The 21,114-nt window shown below is 37.2% G+C and overlaps 1 protein-coding gene across 3 annotated transcripts in view; it reads left to right on the top strand.

Annotated features, from left to right (window-relative positions):
* ctc1 (CTS telomere maintenance complex component 1) overlaps positions 1-21,114 on the top strand; it is a 78,814-nt gene that overhangs the window by 38,640 nt on the left and 19,060 nt on the right. For all 3 annotated transcript variants that reach the window (XM_048563093.2, XM_048563095.2, XM_048563096.2), the window contains 9 exons: positions 4,804-5,479; positions 10,715-10,804; positions 11,046-11,189; positions 11,595-11,689; positions 12,310-12,419; positions 12,941-13,106; positions 14,519-14,596; positions 18,571-18,724; positions 19,416-19,480. In XM_048563093.2, coding sequence (XP_048419050.2) covers positions 4,804-5,479; positions 10,715-10,804; positions 11,046-11,189; positions 11,595-11,689; positions 12,310-12,419; positions 12,941-13,106; positions 14,519-14,596; positions 18,571-18,724; positions 19,416-19,480 — 1,578 coding nt within the window. The remainder of the gene's footprint in view (positions 1-4,803; positions 5,480-10,714; positions 10,805-11,045; positions 11,190-11,594; positions 11,690-12,309; positions 12,420-12,940; positions 13,107-14,518; positions 14,597-18,570; positions 18,725-19,415; positions 19,481-21,114) is intronic.

Below are 21,114 nucleotides of genomic sequence, written 5' to 3'. Positions count from 1 at the left end.
GTTGAAATGTTAGAATTGTTTAGTGCATTTTGACAATGGGGAAAGAAAAACAACCAGTGTTTCAAAACTAGAAGCCAGAATTGTTATGTAGAATGTATTTGGTTACTTAATGGAGAGTGAAGGCTGGATGCAATGACCTTGCACTTGATAACACCATACATTTATATAAAGCATTTAGCATTGTAAAACAACCAAAAGTGCTTCACAGTAATATTATCAGACAAAAAAAGAAATTGAATCAAATTAGATGATGTTAGGATTGGTGAAAGAAGTAGATTTAAAGGAGCAGAAAGAATAGATGTTTAAGAAGGGAATTCCAATGCTTTATAGACTAGATAGTTGAAAGTCCTACTGCTAACAGAGATGAAGACACCAGGAGATGTGTATGAGGTGAAAGTTTACTTTAAGCATTGGGGCTCAAAGGTACCAGGGAAATGCTGTGGTGGGATTTGAACAGAAGGATCAGGATTTTAAAATTGATGCTTTGAATTGGGAACCTACATAGGTCAGCATGTAGAGGAGTTACATAAGAAGGGAACGTAGTTAGAATGTGGTCGGTGGAGTTTTGAAAAGTATTGTATCTATGAAAAGTGGAAGATATAGGATTGTCCAAAGAACAGTGGAATACTTGAGTCTGAAAATAACAAACAGATGATGATTTCAGCTGCAGATGAATATCATTATAGTGACAGTTGTTGGTAGCTTGTGTGATGATGGAGAGATGGTATCAAAAGCTTAGCTCAGTGAAGTACAATGCTGAGATTGTAAATAGATTCTTTCAGCCTGAGATTGAAGCGTGCAGGGAAGAGCACAAATATTGGTTACAAAATGAAGAATTGTGTTTAGGTCTGAAAGTAATGGCTTCAGTTTGTTAAATGTTTAACTGCAATAAATTTAAGCCATACCCAGGACTGAATGTCAGACAAACAGGTTGACAACTTGAAACAACAGAGGAGTCAGAATGAATTGGTGGTGAGGTAGACCTCAATGTCATCAATATTTGGACACATATTTGTATTTCAATTTGAAAGGCTGTGTTCTCATTAGATTACACTAGGGCACATGTTGCTCGGTGTGGAGATTTGAGGTTCCAGAAGTCATGGGCGTAGAGATGGGGAGCAAAGGTATTGCATGCGATTCTCTGCCTGTGACTGTTTGGGTAAGTGTGTAATCAGGTCATCGTCAGTAAAGAACTGTTGGAAGAGAATAGTTAGTCAATTATGTCAGGTTGAAGACACATCGTGTAAGATGAGGAACAATAATACACGAAAATCATACATTAAATGTTAATCATGACTTCAGTTGGGGCTGTTAGAATACTGTCAAGGGAGAAACGTGATTGGAGAGAGACTAATGTGACAGTCATTGTCAGAACTAGTACATGTAGACATAGCTTTTGAAGAAAGGAGAAAGAGAGCTTCATTAAAGCTATAGTCCATTAACAAGCTTCATGAAAGAAGTAGAGACATTACTGTAAAATCTCACTCTTTTTGAGGGATTTCCTTTATTTATTTATGGAAATGTTGCAGGACTTCGAATTTTGAAAGCATCAAATGAACAAACATCTACGTTGCTTGACCTCCCCGCAACGGCTAACCTGATCCTGTTTTCCATAAATACTTCACTCTTTTAACTAGATGCTATGGAATAGAGTTGAAAGAAAAATCCTAAATGTTGGAAGCAAAAATGAAACATGCACTTATGTAATCCCAAAGAGTAGTACAGTGGATTAAGGACATCCAAAGTAAATATGCTGTTGTAATGTAGTATAATACATCAGTAGATTTGTGCACAGGAAGCTCCCACAAATGGCATTGATAATCTATTCTGCCAGAAGTGCTGGAAATATCTACTTGATCTATTATCAAAAAGGAGGCAGGTGGTAATTTGGTGACACATTTTTTGATTGAATTGACTAACCTCACTTCTTGTGAGTAGAGAAATTGGCCAAATTGGTCTAAACATGCATGTCCAGATTGAGAATTATAGAATCCCTGCAGCCTGGATGCGGCCATTTGGCCCATTGAGTCCACACCGATCTTCTGAAGAGCATCGACCCCATACCTATCCACCCCCCACCCCCCAACCTTATCCCTGCATTTCCTAAGGCTTGTCCAACGAGCCGGCACATTCCCAGATATTATTGGCAATTTAACATGGTCAATACATCTAACCTGCATGCCTTTGGATTGTGGAAGGAAACGGAGCACCCGGAGGAAACAAACTCAAACGTGGGAATAATGTCTCTGTGGAGTTTGCATAGTTAACTGAGGGTGGAATCGAGTTTGGGTCCCTGGCGCTGAGAGGCAGCAGCATTAACTACTGAGTAATCCTAAAAATTTTCTTTGAAGGTAAAACAGTAAATCTTTGCTCTGAACTGACTAAAAAGTCTCCTCTCACCCATCCAAAAGCAGAGCAGACAAATTGTCTCATTTTATGCACATGGAATGCCATTGTTTTGTCTGAAGACAGTTGAAACAGGTTTCCAAAATCACTGTAGAATTCAGTTATATATGTGCCAGACAAAGTCTACAAAATGCCAGCTGCCCATGCCTAAAAATGCAGCTTTACACAATTTTCAAGAATTAATCTGAGTTAAGCATGATCAGATTAGAGACATGGGTCCCCTTTAAGATTCTTGCAAAGATTTGTAGCTTGGATTCTGTTTGAGGTTGTTGGCTTGCTTGCGGAGCTGGCTGATTATTGTACAGATGTTTTATCACTATGCTAGACAGACAACTCCAAGAGGACATAGTATGCCCCAAGACACTGGCCACACTACCCTACATCAAGAACATATCAGAACTGACTCCTGCAACCACTAGGAATCATGGTAGCACACAAGCCCACAGCCACACTACTACAAACACTCACAAGGACCAAAGACCCCATACCCCTGACATGCAGGACCAATGTAGCTTACAAAATACCTTGCAATAACTGCAATAAACATTACATCGGTCAGACCAGAAGAAAACTAGCCATTGGGATACACTGACACCACCTAGCAGCAAACCAACACAAAGAACTTTCCCTTCATCTCAGTACACTCGGACAATGAAGGCCATCAATTGTACTGGGACAACGTGACCAACTTTGTTCGAGTCAAACACAGACATGCACAGGAATTCTTAAAGGCCTGTTTTCGAACCATAATGCAATCAACAAACCTGTGGAATTTGACCGCATATACAAACCCGTGCAGAACAGAGCCAGAACTGTTACAACCCAACTCAGCAGACAAGATCATATAAATACCAAGCAGAGTAGAACAACATTGCTTCATTGGAGTTCACGCTGAAGATGTTACCTAGCATGGCAACGAAACATCTGTACAATAACCAGCCAACTCAACGAGCAAGCCAATTACCATATGTCCCCACCTGAGTCATCAGTTATGAGTAAGAGAATTGCCATTGAGCTCAGAATTGGGCACATGATTGATATTCTGTAAGTATGTAAAGACTAATGTCTGCCAAATAATCCAGCAACATTCACAAACACTACCCTAAAGAACAATTGTTTCAGCAGATGCTTTGATGCCACCCACATCCTGCAGAATGAAGTACAAAGAAAAACTTGCATTTGTGTAGTGACTTTTGTAACCTATTGACATCCTAAGTGTTATACAGCTAATAAACTTGTGAATTGTATTAACAGTTGTAATGTAGGGAACGTGGCAGCCAAAAAGAAACAAAGTAATAATGGTAGGATTATCTGTTTTTGTGGTGTAGAGGGACCCAGGGATAATTTGCCCTGCATCTATTTTAAATAGTACCTTTCAGGAGAGGAAGCAGCAATTTTAACTGTTTTAGAAAAAGATCTATGAACATTTGCTTGTGTAATTCCATCAGACTTATCATATTGCATGTGTATACTAGACTACGTGACTTTAAGACATGATTTAAAAACCGATAGCAGTCAAGCAGACTGTTTTCAAATTAATATAAACAAAATGCTGAAAATTTGAGTTTCATCCGTGTATTCTTTGTTCACCCCCTAATAATTGCATTATTCATGCGTAAGTGTTGTACAGAAGTCTTGGTGAAAAGCATTCTGGTCAAACCGGTTGTTGGCTTAAAACCGATCATTTGGGTGCGGCTGAACTTTTTTTTATTTGCAGAATTAAAATAAAACAGAATTAAAATGAGGAGAAACGTTGTCCTTGCAGTTTGGACTGTTCAGCTTTCTTCACCTCACAAACATGGCAAAATGTACTTGTCCAGAATTTAGTTTCTCTTTAAAAGGCTCTGCAGTGTTTTTCCATTGCAGCCTGTCGACGTGGCAGGGCTGTCTTTTGTCGCGCATGATGGGAAAGGACTGAAGAGATTGAGTTGAAAGCGAATGCCTAATAGCAGTTGGAGGTGAACACTCAAATTTTGTAATTGAGGCTGGGACTCGACTAATTTTTCCGCGATGAATTTTTTTAATGGTTTGTGTACTAACCCAATATACACTGCAGTCTAAGTGGCCGGATGCTCTTTCTCGGCATGTTCGCTTCACAACCAGGACACATTTAGTAGCTATTATCTGCAATGCAACGTCATTTATCAACCCTTAGGGATTTGCTAGGAAATGTGATTGGTCTAAACTGCAAACGTTAGAGGGCGGGGTTGCTCACTGCAGCAGATGTTTTTGTGGTTAGTGAAATTCTCGGGTTTCGAAAACAGCTTCACTTTTGTTGTTACTCCATTTTAGCCTCAGCTGTGTGTTCTTTTGCAGCGCTCAGATCAGAAATTCATAGTACTCTCTTTTGAGAGCATTTGCCTTGTTACTTTTTTTTAAAATCTGGTTTTTCAACAGGATCTATGTCCAGTTCTGTGCGGCTGACTTGCAAGTACTCAAGAGACGTGCTGCTTCGACAAGACCAAAATTGCACAACCCTGCACTGTCTAGCACCTTGTCGACTAGAGCCAGAATTGCTGCTCACAGCAGCTGCAATGAGGCATGCAGAAACGATGAGCTCAACAGCATCACATCCAATCAGCACCAGGATAGCCCTTCCCTTCCCAAAATGCCTCGGCTGGAGGAAGTTGTGCTGCAAGAAGGCCATGTTGGTGAAAGTAGAACTGTTTGTTCACACCCATTGTGGACTGGCGACGAAGCGGTGGGCATCCCGGGCGGAAGAAGCCAGCTGTCGGGCACAGGTACACCCCCTGGACATTCGACATCATGCACCAGACAGAGAAAGGAAGAAACGTGCAGCGTAGGCTGTGTTACCCAGCTAATATTAGTAACTCACAAAGATGCTTTGATGCTGAGGAACTGTCAATATGGCAGAAACGAAGGCTGCGAGCATACTAATGGTTCTGAAGAGGCTTTCATCAAGAGAACTAAGCCGAGGCTGCGACTGGCTTTTCAGGCGTCTGCGGTCAATATCGGAAGCCCCAGAGAGTGGAAAGATAAATCAAAAATTGAGGGATTGCCAGAGCTGGAAACAGACCCCTCTCTTTGTTCTGAACACAACAATCGTACAGAAGTAAGTACTGCTTTAATTGAACTCTGTCCTTGAAAACTAATGCTGCGATGCAGTACAATCTCAGCTCCTAATAATGGCAGCCATGACTTGCATCCTGTCCTGCGCTCAAATGTAAGTGAATTTGACAAACTTCTGGTGGTCAATTACAAACCTTATTTGGGTATATCCCAAATGAAAAATAAACTGCAACATTAACCCTTTAGTTACTCTCTTTCCAAATAAAGTCTATTTTGATCTTGCACAACATTTTATTTAAAAATTGTGGCCAAAGATGAAGTCTCTGAAAACGTAATGATCTTTTTCAAATGTGCAATGGCTACATGATGTTGCACAAGATTAATAATGAAAAGAATGCTTATATACGGGATAAGCAATGACCTTCAAAGCATTGGTTTACAGCATTAACACTGTGAACATGTCTTGGCTAGGTTGTGAACGATTTAAGTTGTTTGCTGAATGCATGCAAAACCAAAGTGACCCATGACTTATCAAAAAGCTTTCTTTGTTTGGGTGTGGGCTTTGTTAACTCTTTGTACGGAGGGGTCATGTGGTTGGTTCAATCGCATATGTGTTGCTGTAATAATTTTGCACGTAGTTTACAGTTTTTTTAGGTGATGGAGGGCATGTTTCTTAGGCCATCTTGGCTACTTTTATATAATTTGTATTTGGCTTCTTTACTAAAAAATTTCATTTCTTGATTATGAAGATTTAGTTTTACCTTGTAAGATTTTTGTCAAGCTAAAGTTGCTGACTGACTTCAGAAACTACCCTGTAAAGTTGGAAATTTTATCTACATGTTAGTTAAATTATTTTTTAAAAGTGCCTATACAAGTCAGTTTAACTGAGAAATTGATTTTTCATTGAGTAGCTGGTATATTCGAGCATAAAAATAGTAAAGTGGGAGCCAAGTAAGTATTAAGGAAAGCAGCTCATTAAAAGTAATATTTTGTGTCAGAATTACTGTTTTTTTTTGTTGAAGTTTGAATAGTCTTAGTTTATTTCTGAATGGTAAACACTTCAGTTATCAATTGCATATTGACACATAAAGTGTTAATACTGATGGCTTCAAGAATTCTCCTCAGTTTAAGATATGCTCAGTCAAATGTAAGAGAAATGAACCATGGATGTAGATATTTCTGTTGCAAACAATCTTATTGTTTAGGAAGAGCTGCACAATTTTTATTTATTGTGTTGGTCACTTGCACTTTCAGAAAAGTTTATGTTCTAAAGATTAAGACTCCCATTTGCTTGCCATATTGGGCTGATTAATTGTCACAGACTGAAAGCTATCTCTCTTAACTTCAAAACTTTGTTAAGTACCAAAGCCAGCCATTTGTACAACGGTAAACCGCACTTTTCCTCTTTTGAAACATTGTTGTGAAACATTGAAGTACGTTCTGTAGTTGTACAGTAAAAAAATGTGCAAATTTTCATGGATGAATAATTCAACTGCAGCTGTGTGAAACATGTTTTCAAATAGTATTTTGTGGACTAAAATTAAAATCTACATTTGTATAGTATAATGCGTTGAACTATTTTGCAATGGCTTGAATTTTGTAGATTTCATTGTAATTTTAAGTATTTGCCAACTCCTTGACTCTGACTTTGGTCGTAAACGATAAGTAAATTTTAAAAACGTTCTGTTTCAAGGTCAAAGCTCCAGCAAGAAAGTGCGGGTTAAAATTAAACTTTGACTTGTGCTTATTTTAATGATTCAATTTCTTTATTTTCTTAAAATACAAATTAAGTTTTATCTATTAACTGTTGAAACAAGCACTTATTCAGATTCCAAGCTGGAAAAACTAGGTAGATAGTAAATACTGTGGCAGTAGTGTTAGGCAAAATATTTGTTTGGTTTTATATATTTTGGGAGAAATAGTCTCAAATGTTTCTTATGATATTTCCCGCCAATTTATGGGTGTCCGGAAGTAGGCACAGTTTCACCTAGTCTTTATAACGAAGACGACAAGCTTTGAGGGAGCGCCATTTTTGTGCAAATTCTTCCCTCCACTTTCATAGGTGTGGGAGAAAAACTACAGTAGGATGATGTTGGTTGTTTCACAGAATATTGTTAATATTTATTTTTGCTAGAAATGGCTTCCATAAAGTTCTGATGTTAAAGGATTTGTCTAATTTGTGTCATCTTTGTTCTTTTGAGTTCCCTTGTAAAAGGGTGCATAATTAACCCTTGCCTTCTCAGGGAAATCGGATGAAAAAGCATTCTCATAATTTTACATATTGATGTTGGGGAAAATTGCACCCAATGAGCTTGTGTACAGATTGTCATGGCAAATGATCATTATTAATCACAATACAGGTTTTGAAAGTTAATCTTGAACTAATAGCCTGATATAGTTGCTGGGGGTGGGAGGGTGTGCAGAAATTGCTGCTTTCTTGTTTGAAATGCCCACCCTAATGCCATCTTAAAAGAGAAATATTTGAGGAGGATGGCTGAGACGAAACTCTGGATATAGGGGAGCAATGAAGGTAAGCAGTGACAAATGTAAATTTGTTACAGCTTTTGCACATAATCCTGAAAGTATTTCAGTATCTGATAGGTTTATAATTTTGGGAATTTGCTCATCACTTTTGGTAATGTCAACATCCCTGGATTCTCACAGGTCTATAAGTATATGGCCTAAGTAGGAAAACAATGAATTTGGTGCGCTGAAAGACAAGTATTTGGCTTAGTTCCTTGCATAAATATGGCATCGCTACAGACATGCACCATTTCTGAATGAGTTTTTCACTCAACATTTTCTTTTACATTTTTTTAAACCATTCTTAAGAAATACATCTGAAACCCTCAACTGAAATTAGATCATAGAGTTGTTGGCATGAATACTTTTGTTTATGCTAGTCCCTTGACAGATTCTGTTTGAAGTTTAGGTGCTTTTTGTTTCCAGTGAGGAGGGAGACGATTGTGTCATTTCCACCATGATACAGTACAATGCCTCTGAACACACTTGTGTTTGTCACTTGTTTTGGTCATGTTTTCTGGTGGCAAGGGTACTTAATTTAGTATAACTTCTCATATTTAATGCATGCAGTAGTAGCACCCCATTTTGAAATGGTATTCCATGGATCAACACTGAACATTTAGTAATTGTAATATTTTTTTTCAAATAGGTATCTTTAACAGCCAATGTGGGTTTTACAACTGACCTGTCACTGATAAATTGTGGTCATTAAAATATCTGTGTCGCACACGAGGCCCAAATGTTGTGATGCAAAATCTCGAGCGCTAATATGCAGTTTAAGTTGTCCTTTAAGATAGTTTTGCATTAAAAATGTCACTCTAATGTTAGTAAGTTGATAGTTAAAAAATGAGGATGCAATACTAATGTATGTAAAGTTTGTTTATGGCAAGTGAGTTATTTAGTTAGAGTTCTGACAAGTAGAAAAATCAACTTAAATGGCTGGCTATGTGTGTCTCTGCAGTGTTTTCAGTGGCATATGTGGTTAATATTTGTAGGATCAGAAAACAGTTCTTACAATTAGATTGTGTACCAAGGGTAACTTTTGACATGATTAAATGATGTGTGTCTATGATGGAGTATGACTTAAACTTTTAAACTAAGTATGTTAAACCGTTTCTTGTTTCATTTGCCAAAACAAAATTCCTGATTAGTGAAAAGTTCAACACTACCTGATCTGAGTACATGAGAAGCTAAACAAGTATAGGATGGGAGCGAAATCACCACCCAGTGCCAAATTGTGAACACTCCTTATCTAATTTCTCATCAACATATGTGTTGGACCAAAGGTTTCAACTCTTGAGCACAGGTGTTGCATGGCCACTGGTACAATCTAACTTAAATGCTTGCATAATTGCCAAATCCCTTTTCAATGATAAATTGTTTACTATACTAATGTGATTTTTTTTTTGAAAAGAGGTCTCATGTGTTTAATGTTGGATTTTCAGATTCTACCAGAAAAACTAAAACTGGTATTTGGTAAATTGAGGAATTCTTTTAAAGAAGTTGTATAATTTCAGAAATTCTTGATTGGAAAAGATTGAATTTTATAAATTGCACATCCCTCTCCCAAGGTTCGTTTGTTCTCAGCTGTGGGTGCATGACCTTTTTTTTTGCCAGTCTCAGCTTTCTCAATGATCTGTTTAATTTCTACAAGTATTAGTTTTTAAGCCTCAGTACCAGTACTATTTGATATGGTTGTTTTATTTACAAAAAAAAGTTTTAAGTAAATTTGAGAACAATTAATACTGCCAATGTAATATTTTAAGTCTCTTTGTGTGATTTTGATTATTTTCATGATACTCTTGCAGGGTAATAACTATATTTTGAAGTATTGTATCAGTCTATTGTCATGCAAATGATTTGGCATTTACTCACCAGACCAATATTAAAACCCCCTTTACTCATTGATTTTGGAAGGAGCCAGTCTCTGCACCCATACTAATGTTACTGTCACCATGTCCCTGAAGAAAGCAGTTAGTGTTTTGCTGGCCAAAATACAGTCCTGTACAAAAATAGTACCAGCCACCTCGTTTTTCCAGTTTCTTGGGGAAGTGCAGTGGTTGTATCAAGTGCTGCACGCTTTCTAAGGGATAGATGCTAAACTGAGAAGTGTAAAAACTGAAGTATTGCACATTTTTTCGAGATCTGATTCCTACAGCCATCATATATTATATAAATAATGTTCAAAGTAAAGATGATCTAACTTGTTTGCTTCTTTAACTTGCGTCAGGACTTCTGAGCCTCATGCCCCTATCCTCACTGACAGTGATTATCTCCTGTCAAGCAAGGAGTGCTTTGATTTTAAAATTCTTGACAGACTCTTCACATGCTTCCATTGAATTACCCAAATACTTCCAGTTTTCTACCTTTTTTCTGGAGATGCTAACGCATTTCTACATACACAGGTAATAATAACAGCCAATTAATGAAGGATCTTTTTGAACGATAGGGTACATCTTTGATCCCTTACTAGCAGTTTTAAGAGCAGTTAATACTTCTCAACAAGTAAGGCATGAATAATTCAAATTCATATGTGTTTGATCAGATTTCAGTGTGTTGCTCTTTGTTTCTTCCTATTATTTGTCTGATATCAGGGAATCTTTTGCCAATGATAAAGTTTCTCTATGCATACTTCAATATGAAAAAGAACATTTTCACATGTCTGTCTGGAGTGATTGGCTCAATATCTTAGCTCTTCATTAGTACCCACTCAATCTGAACTGGTTATGTGTTTATTCTTTCAATGTCATTGCAGGTGCTGTTGGATTTCATGGGAAAATCTGTGAAGTGGTACCATCTAATAAACCCAGGGGCAGTATACAGAGTGATTGCGTCAAAACAGCTGGTGAGTGAATTAAAAGGTGCTTCTGTACGGAGTGTTTGAGCATGGAAAACAACAATTCTAATAACTGGTGATAACGTTACAAAAATCTGCATGCTGAAAGAAATTACCTGAATTATGCAGGATTACATTCTGATTCTATTTTGCAGAAATAAATGATTGCCTCAATCAATTGTATTCCATTATCACTTGAAAACCTTTATCTTAATTTGTAATTTTTACAAATTTTCCTGTCATTATCCAGGGCGCGTCCGTTTTTGAACAGTTTGGCTCTAGCACCATTCCACGAAAGACTCTGCAGAGCTTGAATTGTCCGCTCTTCATTACTTTTCAGTCTGGCTGGAACTTGCAGTATATTTCCACATTGTCTTGTTTACACCAATCGCAGGTAGGTCAGCATATTGGAAATCAAGGACATTAGCTGGGTTCTATTAAACTCATCATTCAGACATATCAAGGACTTACAGAATTGATTTCTTGAGTATTAGAAAGTGGGAGTTTGTAAGTCACAGGCTTAGTAATGTGTAATGTATAACATTTATGCATTATTAGAAATATGGTGGAATACACCCTGACAGTTAAAAGACCGCAGTTAATGTAACCAGCTGTTCAAAATAATTAATAAATGTGAAATGAGAAAATAAGAGCCACGATTTGTCAATTTACAATCATGTTAGTGGACTTAAGAAAGGTTCCATGAATTTTTAAAAATCTTTTTTTAGAATGATTCTGTTCATGTCTTTAAGATATAGCTTTAGATCGGTATTTTTATTGGCAAAATTTCCAATTTCAGCTTTCCAAAAATCGAATAAACCTGTCTGCTTATTTTGAAAACTTGGCTTCAAAAATCACTCACCTTTGTACTATTCAGGAGGTACTCTCTCTCTCGTAAGTACGGAACTGTACTTGTATGTATTGAGGGCATACGTTAGTGAGAACTGTCTGTCTCTGTCTCAACTTCTCCTTTGAATATTCCTTTTCCATCCTCCCTGTGGTGATTGCTGGAGTTATAGTTCTAAACAAGTACCAATCCCCAAGACCCATTAAGCCTTTCTTGATATAAACGCATTTATGTTTGCTGTCCAAGCTTTTAAAGTGTAGACCATTGCAACTCTTCCTTTGCTCAGTCTAAACAGCGTGCACCTTGAATAAGATTACATGGCAGTTAATAGATTCTAAATCCGGTTAATCTTTTTAAAGACAACATGGTTGGTAAGCTCAAGCCATTCCATCTTGGTACTACTGTTTTAAGACTCCCCTCATATGTTTATGAATTGCCTATACTTGTATTAGAAACAAATAAGTTGTTCATGCATTGATTCAATCATTTGCTATATTTGTAAAATAAGTAAATATATGAACTCAATTTTATAGTTTGAACTTTGTAATTTTAAAAAATCTGTATAATTCTTTGCCAATTTTAGTTGGGAGAATTTAGCTCCCTCATTTTTTTAGAGCAACAGTATTTTTAACAGCTTGGAGTCTTCTAATTTTTGGGTTATTTGCAGTTTCTCAGCACCGCTTGTCTCTTTCACCGGAATCATATTGGAAAGGATCTGCATTAACCCCAATAGAAGAACTAACTTTGCAGCTGTTATAACTGACAAAAGTGCACAAGGTAAAGATGAAGCAATACTTCAATTGTATCAAAACCATTAGCTATGATTTGTATTGCCAAAATTGGAATGTTCTACAGTTGGTTGAAATGTTGTGATATGTTGGAGGAATGTTGTCTAACAGTGATGGATTCAAATCTGTATCCTGGCATTTCTGTCTGACTGAAATTCAACATAAGAAATAATAGGCCTGTCAACAAGATTATAACTGATCTCCCCTGGCCTCAACTCCTGTTCCGTGCCAACTCAGTATGGAATGAAATAAGCATGAACATACTGAGAAGAGGTTTTTTTTTCCTGTGTGCAGTAAAGCAGAGTTTACACATGAAGCTGTGAGTTGCAATTGACAAATACTGAGGAGTAGATTATCTGTTGAGTAAAAAGGTTAACTTTAATTGTTGCAAAAGGCTGCTTTGTGGCATTTTCCCCTGAGTTGTTTAAAATGAAGTGTTTGCTTATTCCAGCTTCATTGGTGACTTCGTTTGCTTGTGTTTAACTCCAGTTTGCTCCTTGCTTCTAATAGGTGTTTTGGTTCCTAGTGACTGGGGCCTGAAGTTAACGGTTGGTGATGTTCAAAATACTGCCATAGCTCTGCACATCTATGTAAATTTCACGATGCTATCTTACATACTTGGAATTTTACCAGGAACTGTGGTGCTGTTTTGTAGTTTGGAGAGGACAATATCCAGGTTAGTATTCTGTAAGAGTGAGCCATTCTGCTTCCCATCCCCCCCACCCCCACAAAAAAATCAGATATATAATGACTGGTCTGTACCTTAAATGCAATTATTTGCATTCTTACAATTCCCTTGAACCCATATGACAGAAAAAGCAATTTGTTTGTTGAGTATTTTAGCTGTCCTGCAATTTACAACCTTTTAATTGATTTTCTTTTAAACTTGTTCACCAGATGTACCACTGGCAGGACCTGTATTTATTGCCAGTCCCTAGTTGCCACTGAGGAAATGGTGAATTTGTGCACTCTATGACATACAAATACTCACTGTGCAATTAGGACCTGTGTTACAGGAGTTTTGAGTTACAGAATTTCCTCTATCCTTAGCATAGAAAGCATGCTTCCTGATTTGCCTAGTTTTAATTTTAAGGTTGGCACCCAAACTTGGCCAGAAGGATAAATCATTTATCTGTATCCGTTGAATCCTTTTAACATCTAAAACATGTGAATTAGATCACCCCTCAGTTTTTTAAACTGAAAAGAAAATGAGACAAATTTATGCAACTTGTCAGTTCCAGCATTCCATAGGATCAGAACCGTTCTGTACTCAGTTGAGAGTCAATATTTCCTTCCTGAAGTATGATTCCAAAACGCAATGTAGAATATAAACTATACAGCTATACTTGTCTACAACTGAGGCATGACTTCTTACTGTTTTGTAATCCCCTCCTTTCCCGTCTTGTAGTAATGAGTAATATTCAGTTAGCCTTTCTGATTGCTTAATGTATACTTGTGCAAGCTTTTGTGTGTTTGAACTTCAAAATCTGTTTTGCCCAGGTCTTCCTCAATTTGAAGGTGCTCAACTTTATTTTTCTTCAGTGTATGATGCTACATTTGCCTGCATTAAAATTATTTTTGTCATAGTTTTATCACTTAATAATCTCAATTTCATATAGGACCCTGCATTTATTTCAGGTCTGCCACCCTTCAGGTACGGTGTCTGACCTACTGAATATTCCCAACAGCCAATATTAACAAAGATGGGTTGTTTAACTTGAGTAGCTTTTAAAACATGGCCAATATATCTAATACTAATTTAAAGTGCCCTCAAATCCTATTGCAGTCATGTCATTTATAGTTAAGATACAATTCAGGAGTTTTAAATATTAGAGATAGTAGGAACTGCAGATGCTGGAGAATCTGAGATAACCAGGTGTGGAGCTGGATGAACACATTAGGCCAAACAGCATCAGAAGAGCAGGAAGGCTGACGCTTCAGGCCTAGACCCTACTTCAGATCTAGGCCCGAAACATCAGCCTTCCTGCTCCTCTGATGCTTGGCCTGCTGTGTTCATCCAGCTCTACGCCTTGTTACATCGGTTGTAATTATTAATTGAGTTTGAATATTTCCAATTTTACTTTTCAGACACAGTAATGTGTATTGCAGATATTTGTCTTCAAGTAGTGTATCTATCCTTGACCATCCATCACCAGAGGATGTAAGGTTGGTATTTCGATTCTCATTTTGCTTTTACTTGTCTGAAAACTCAAACTAAAATGGAGGAATCTGTACATTTCTAGTTGTATTCCTCTTCACATTCCTGTAGACTTCCTAAGGGAATGATCATACTGCACTGTTCTACTGGGGTTAATATTGCAATCTTGGGGTAGTTGCTTTTAAGTTTACAAGATTTAGTAATGCTTTGAGAAAACGTTACTTTTTCACATTTTGTTCTTTTTGTCTTAGTGTAACATAATGGCTAACACAATCTTTTTGAACTGATAGAAATTTAACCTGGGTTTCTCTAAATTTGTCAACTTGTAAATCCAGCATTGGGATTGGTAGTGATTCAAGTATCTTAAGCTCTTCTAGTTTCTCTTCAAATAACCACAGGTCTGTGTTAATGTCTCCCAGCCCCACATACAGAAGCAAAATACCTTCACAATTGAATGGACTATACAGGTCATTTGAAAGTTCCGCTGTGCACCATACAAAGCACAAGTTGAAAGTGGTGCAACAAATTATCATTGCTACGTCCAGAGGGACAAAGGGAGACACAATTTGTGATGTCTGTTTGACAAATGTTAAGATGTCTAGCTGTGACTACTAGTAAATGGGAACTTTAATCAAGAGACTTTGAGTATTGACATTGCAGGTTGTTGTGAAAAAGAGAAGCAGAAAACAAATTAGAGAAGAAAGGAAGATTGAGAGGAGGAAAATTTAACTTGTGTTTTCCTGGAAATACAAAGTTTGGTTTAAAAGCTGTTTAAAAATGTAATTAGCATAACTGATATGAAATACAAAGATTTACAAACATTCCTTAACAGTACAACATTTGTGCAGAGCTTCCTGAGTGAACGGTAGGAACTTCATCAATGAAAATTCAACTGTGATATTTTTGATGCAGTTCAGCCTTAGTAACAAGGAGTGGAGAATGGGGGTTGAAATGGAGGCAAGTAGAATTCTGTGCCTTCTGTTTACAAAAATGGATTGTATTTGAATCCTGTTTTCAATTTTATACAAAATCAAGCGATAAGTGAAGCTTTTGTGAGTATAATTGGAGGTTCTTGCTGTACAGCAATACAAATCTGGATTACAACAATGAATCTATGGCACTCAATTTACCAAAAAAAGCTAATAAGCATGTCAATACATGCTGTTAGTTCATCTTTTTAAAATAAAAAGACGGTATTGTGGTTTCTGACATGGTTGACATTCCGTGGCTGCTTTGCACGCCCTTAAGTTGCCTTCCTAAATATACTATTTTATCACAACTTGTAATTGTAACTCATGTGCCTAAAAATCATACATGAACAGATCAGTTAATGTAGGTCCACTGAGATTGTCAATTTCATCGTTGCTGTGTGGATATGTACGATAGATTGGAGGCCATCTGTCCTGTTAAAAGGCAGCTTGGCGAGAGTGATGCCTTACTACTCTTGGGTAATCTGAGAATGTCATTTGCTCAGCTGTTTGGCCTTAAACTAAACATTGGCAGTGTAGTGGACAGAGTGAAGCTCTGCTTTTTTTTTACAAACAAGAATGTCCCTTCATTGCCTAAACTATTTAAATACAGAATTAAAATTTGCCACTGCAAATCAATATGAAAACAAACAGTATGATCAGCTGTTATGGACCAGATCAAACCTCAAAATATTTTAAGAAGATAGCCTTCACTCTAACGTTTTCTTACTTTAAAGGTAAGTGTAAGGCATTGTGTTCCGGATGCAATTTGTTTAGTCAAACTCTTAGACTTGTGCAAAAATAAAGCGCTTTTTTTTGCTTCAACAGTTAAAATGTAGATAAAATAAAAATAAGAATTGGTTTAACTATATACATCTACTAATTTACTAACCCAGTGTAGTAATATATCATCTCATAGTAAAATACATCCTTGGTAAAGGCAAATTCAGTGAAATAGATTGGTTTTTCTTGCAATTCTAGCAGCATGAAAAGAACCCCAGCTTTTAGCAGTAACAGAGAGAGGAATAAGAACTACTGCAGAAAGCGCAAAATAAAAACCCAGTTTTCTGTGGAAGCTTAACTCCACCAATTGAGGTTGCTTCTCTTGTTTCAATATTAACCCAAGTCGTCACAAGCTGTTGACTTTATTGACTTGAGCACATCACTTGGCATCCCTGCGTGAATCTTTCTTTCTAAAACACGAGCTAGGACAAAATACATCTGTCAAAGCCACAGTCTCATCACACGGTGCCCCCCCCCCCCCCCCCCCCCAACTTCAAACGTAAATGAACCATTGTTTACAACAGTACCGTACAAGCTTGCAAACATTCACTCCTACAATCCACTTCAGTCTATTTTCTCCCGCTCCCAAACGTCCCTGTCTGCCTTCATGAAGGTCACGATATTGTGTTGGCAATTAGATTCGCTAGTCCTGCAACGTGTATAATTTTCAAACTGGCTGCAATAATTAGCTTCATCTACACAGTCTGAAATATTTATCCTTAATTTTTTTTCATACACTTTTAAGGGGATAAGATCAGTATATGCAATTATCTCAGAGACATTAATGTTAATATAAGCATTGAAATGTTGCAACAGTCAACACTACACTCTGGGTCTCCTCAAGTGCGAAATATTTTTGAATATTCAGTTTTCTAGAAAAACCTAATAGGTATTTTTGCATCTTTTCTTATTGCAAGAGCACAGCGTCGACACCACATCACTTGCATGGATACCCATCTTGAATGGCTTTACGTAATTAGGTGTGGTTAACACTGCTTTCAGGCTGTCAAATGACTTCTGAAATTCTTCTGTTCACTGAAATTTTCTAATGACTTCAGTCTGTGGAGCAAACACAATGCTCAAATTCATTACAGACTTCAGACTAAAACCATTCAGTCCCAGTAATCGTTGTATTTTCCTCTTCACTAATAGTATGGGAAACTCCCCAATAACTTTTGTTTTCACATCCTGTGGAGCCATTTGTCCCTGTTCAATAGCATGGCCGAGGAACATGACTTGGACTTTTGCAAACTAACTCTTAGCCAGGTTTATTACCAGCCTACCTCCCAAAGTTGAACTATTCTGATAATGCTCCAAATGTTCTTTCCATGAGTGACCATCAAATCATCAATGTACACCACTCAAATGGGTAGTCCTGAAACCACTTTGTTGATTAGTCTTTGAAATGTGGTGGCACATATTTCATACACCTTATTTTTACACTAGTTAAAACGCAGACAAAAGAAATTGGCTTAAATATATATAAATGACTACCAATTAACTTCCAATATAGTCATGCCCCATTAACCCACAACCTTGGCAAAGGCAAATTCAGTAAAATAGATTTCCTGCTGCTGAAATTGCATGTGAGACTTTTAGCTGTAATGGAGAGAGGAATTAGAGCTTCCACATCCAGTTTTAAGCCTTAGCAACTGCAGAAAATTAAAAGTAAAATTCCTGGTTCTCTGCGAGCTTAGCCCCATCCATTGAGGCTGCTTCTATTATTCCAACATTTTCAAAAAAAACCCCTGATGGCGCCTCAAGCTCTCCACAGTACTGGCTTTGAGCAGACCTGGCCAGCACCTCTGCCTCAACCTTTCTTCATCTCTTTAAAAAAAGGGACACAATATGCCTCTTGAAGTCAGAGCATCATCACAGTGCCCGTAAAGATACAAATACAGATTCTTTTCAATGTGGAGGTGTTTTGTTTGGCCTTCAGTTCTTGAGGGTTACATATGACATTTCCCTTTTTGATTTTTGTACTTCTGACATGTTCAATTTGAGATATTTAACATCTGTTTTTATTTGAAACAGTAATTTGTCAATCTCCTTTAATCAGATTTTATTTTCATTGATGGGATGTGGGCATTGTTGCTGGGCCAGTATTTGTTGCCCATCCCAGTGGCCTTTGAGAAGGAGGTGATCAGCTACCACCTTGAACTGCTGCAATCCATTTCCTTTCTTCATCAATTTCTTAGTTTAAGACGTGATAGTTCAACGTTTTTTTTCAGGTCAACCAGTGCAGACTTGCCCCTAATGTATCTTGGAAACTTGATCTCTTCGCGAGGCAGTCACCTACAGGGGATTGCTTGCTGCCATGTGGTTAATGTTTGCTGGCTGAAACTACAATGGGTGTGTAGTCTTTGTTGCAGCATTATTAAGCAGGTATGTTTTGATTTTAAAATAAGAAATGGTAGGAATCTCAGACACATTTGGGTCCATGTCGCTACATGGAACAGAATATGCTATGGGGGAGAAAATAGAACTGTTGGCATCTGTTTTAAAAATAAATGTATAAACCAACTCCTTTTTATAAAGGATTCCCAGCTAAAACACTAAGTTGCTTTTTCTTAGGCAGATTCTATTCTCTTTCTGTAAAGAATGTTCTCTAACCAGGTTGTGTTGAGCTACTGTGTGATTCTCCATAGAGTTCAGTTACAGAATGTCTGGTTCATTTGTTTGGAGATAACTGACAGTGAAAATTTCACTTGGATTTTATTTATGAGAATGCCCTGGAAATTATCATCTTAGTGTGGGGAAAATGTACAATTCTACATGTAGACAAATACAGTAATACAAAACATAGATCCAAGCTGTTACATCATAAAGACAATAATTAGGAAATAGATTGGGGCACCAACATATAAAGTGAAAGTAAAAGCTGTTGTTTTGATGGATATGGATATTTTTAATATCAAATTCTTTCCTGTGCTTCACTGTAAACCATCAAAATATGCAGATGCAACAAATTGAAAGTAAAAAGATCATTTGAATTATTTCTTTCAAAAGTGAAGTCTTGTACATTATATTTCCATACAGTAACTGAAGTGACTTGTTATTTGATTTCTGTGCTTAGGGCAAGTGCACAAGAAGTTCAGGGCCATGTGTCTCTACAGTTGGTATATTTCGTGCTAATGCAAGGTAAGCATCAAGGATTGGGAATTGGTCACTTCAGGAATCCTTAGCACTTTGTTGGAAAGCCATTGTCAAAACAAGCAAGCAAAGATGATTTTTTTTCAAAAGCTGAATGTGTTCTGTGTGGGCACAATTATCTGTTCTTATTTTCTATAGGTTCTAGTACATTTCTCATGCTGAAAAATAATCAAAGGCAGAGGATTAATTAAACATTTTTTCAATGTTGCTTCATCCCAGTGATCTTCCCTTTCTATAATGAGTTTTACTGTACTTGCTTGAACTGCAGGTACCTGTTTCGACGTGACTGCTAAGATGTACCAGCAGATGGACTGGGTAGGGATAAAATGAAATGAGGACAGATCTGTTATTTTGTTTAATTCAAGGTTTAGCTTGTAATTATGTTCTGCTTCTGGCTTTAGCGCATCTTAACTGCTCCACTAGAGTACTCATTAACCTTCACTCTCTTGTCTTTTTTGACCTGGCTCTTTACCATTGAGCTACTTGTAATTTGATGTTAGCTGTGCTTTCTTTTCCCTTGCTATTGCTGTTTCTTTCCATTTATTTTAAAATTGGTGTGGTGACTTAACTGTGTTTGAAACACATTGTGGACTTTGTCCTCCAACTGTCATTCATCTCCAACTTCCTTTTCCTTTCTCTGATTTTGGACTATATAAACAATAAAGTATCAAGCTCTCTGTCGACTGTTTATTTCTTCTTTGTTGAACTTATGCAGTGCACACAGCTGAATCTGCATTGGTCAACAATCAAGAACGATGCCTGTTTGACAGACCGTACATGATTCCATTTTTTTTTAACCACCTTTAGTCAAATGCAGATCTCCTGTGATTTCGTTTGTCCCTGCCCCAGTGTCACTAGCAATTCCTGCACTCACTCAATGTTATATATCCACACAGCTAATTCTTGACCTCAAGACTTCAATCTTTGTGTGTGTCTGTGGTTAACATGAGACAGAATCTGACTCTGTGTGTGTGATATATATGTACGTTCAAGTTTTGTGTGTGCTGACAAAACACTGCTCCACTAAATAATTTTCAATTTGTGACTGAAATATTCAGTTGACTATATGACACACAGTTGTAGATGAGCTAGTTCTTTTATAAATTCATCGGTAAGATTGAAGCTATCTTAGTTGTCCTGTATTAGAAACTTCCAACTCGAGCCCCAGTCTCACCTCATTTAAAGTTTAACATGAAAGTGAACAATTCTTATTGCACTTTCCACTGTCAACTAAGTTTCAAACCACATTAATAACCCTTCAGCAAACTCTACTTTGCAAAGTCACCTCCCTCCCTTCTCCTCCCTTTTTTAAAGTTGATCCTTGTTTTGATAGTTTGTATTCCAGTGCTGCAACCTTGAAAGTGTATGGTTTTGAGGCAGCCAATTAAAATGTGATTTTTGGAATTCCTGTTGCAGATCGTATATAACCAATCAAGAGAAATTGGAAACTAGATAATGTTAGTTTGCAAAACCCTTTTATGGTTCTTGAATTGGAGCGGGGTGTTTGTTATAAACCAAACTCTTAAGCATTTTCCATTTTGTTTCCTGCTTTGCTTCTCAAATAAATGATCTTTCTGGTACAAAGATTTGAATCTAGTAAAGGGCATTCTGGTAACAAAACA

The sequence above is a fragment of the Stegostoma tigrinum genome, chromosome 33 (genome assembly GCF_030684315.1).
Source record: "Stegostoma tigrinum isolate sSteTig4 chromosome 33, sSteTig4.hap1, whole genome shotgun sequence".
NCBI classification, from domain to species: domain Eukaryota; kingdom Metazoa; phylum Chordata; class Chondrichthyes; order Orectolobiformes; family Stegostomatidae; genus Stegostoma; species Stegostoma tigrinum.
Note: the sequence above shows the minus strand (reverse complement) of the source record. Positions and strands in the feature narration are given on the sequence as shown.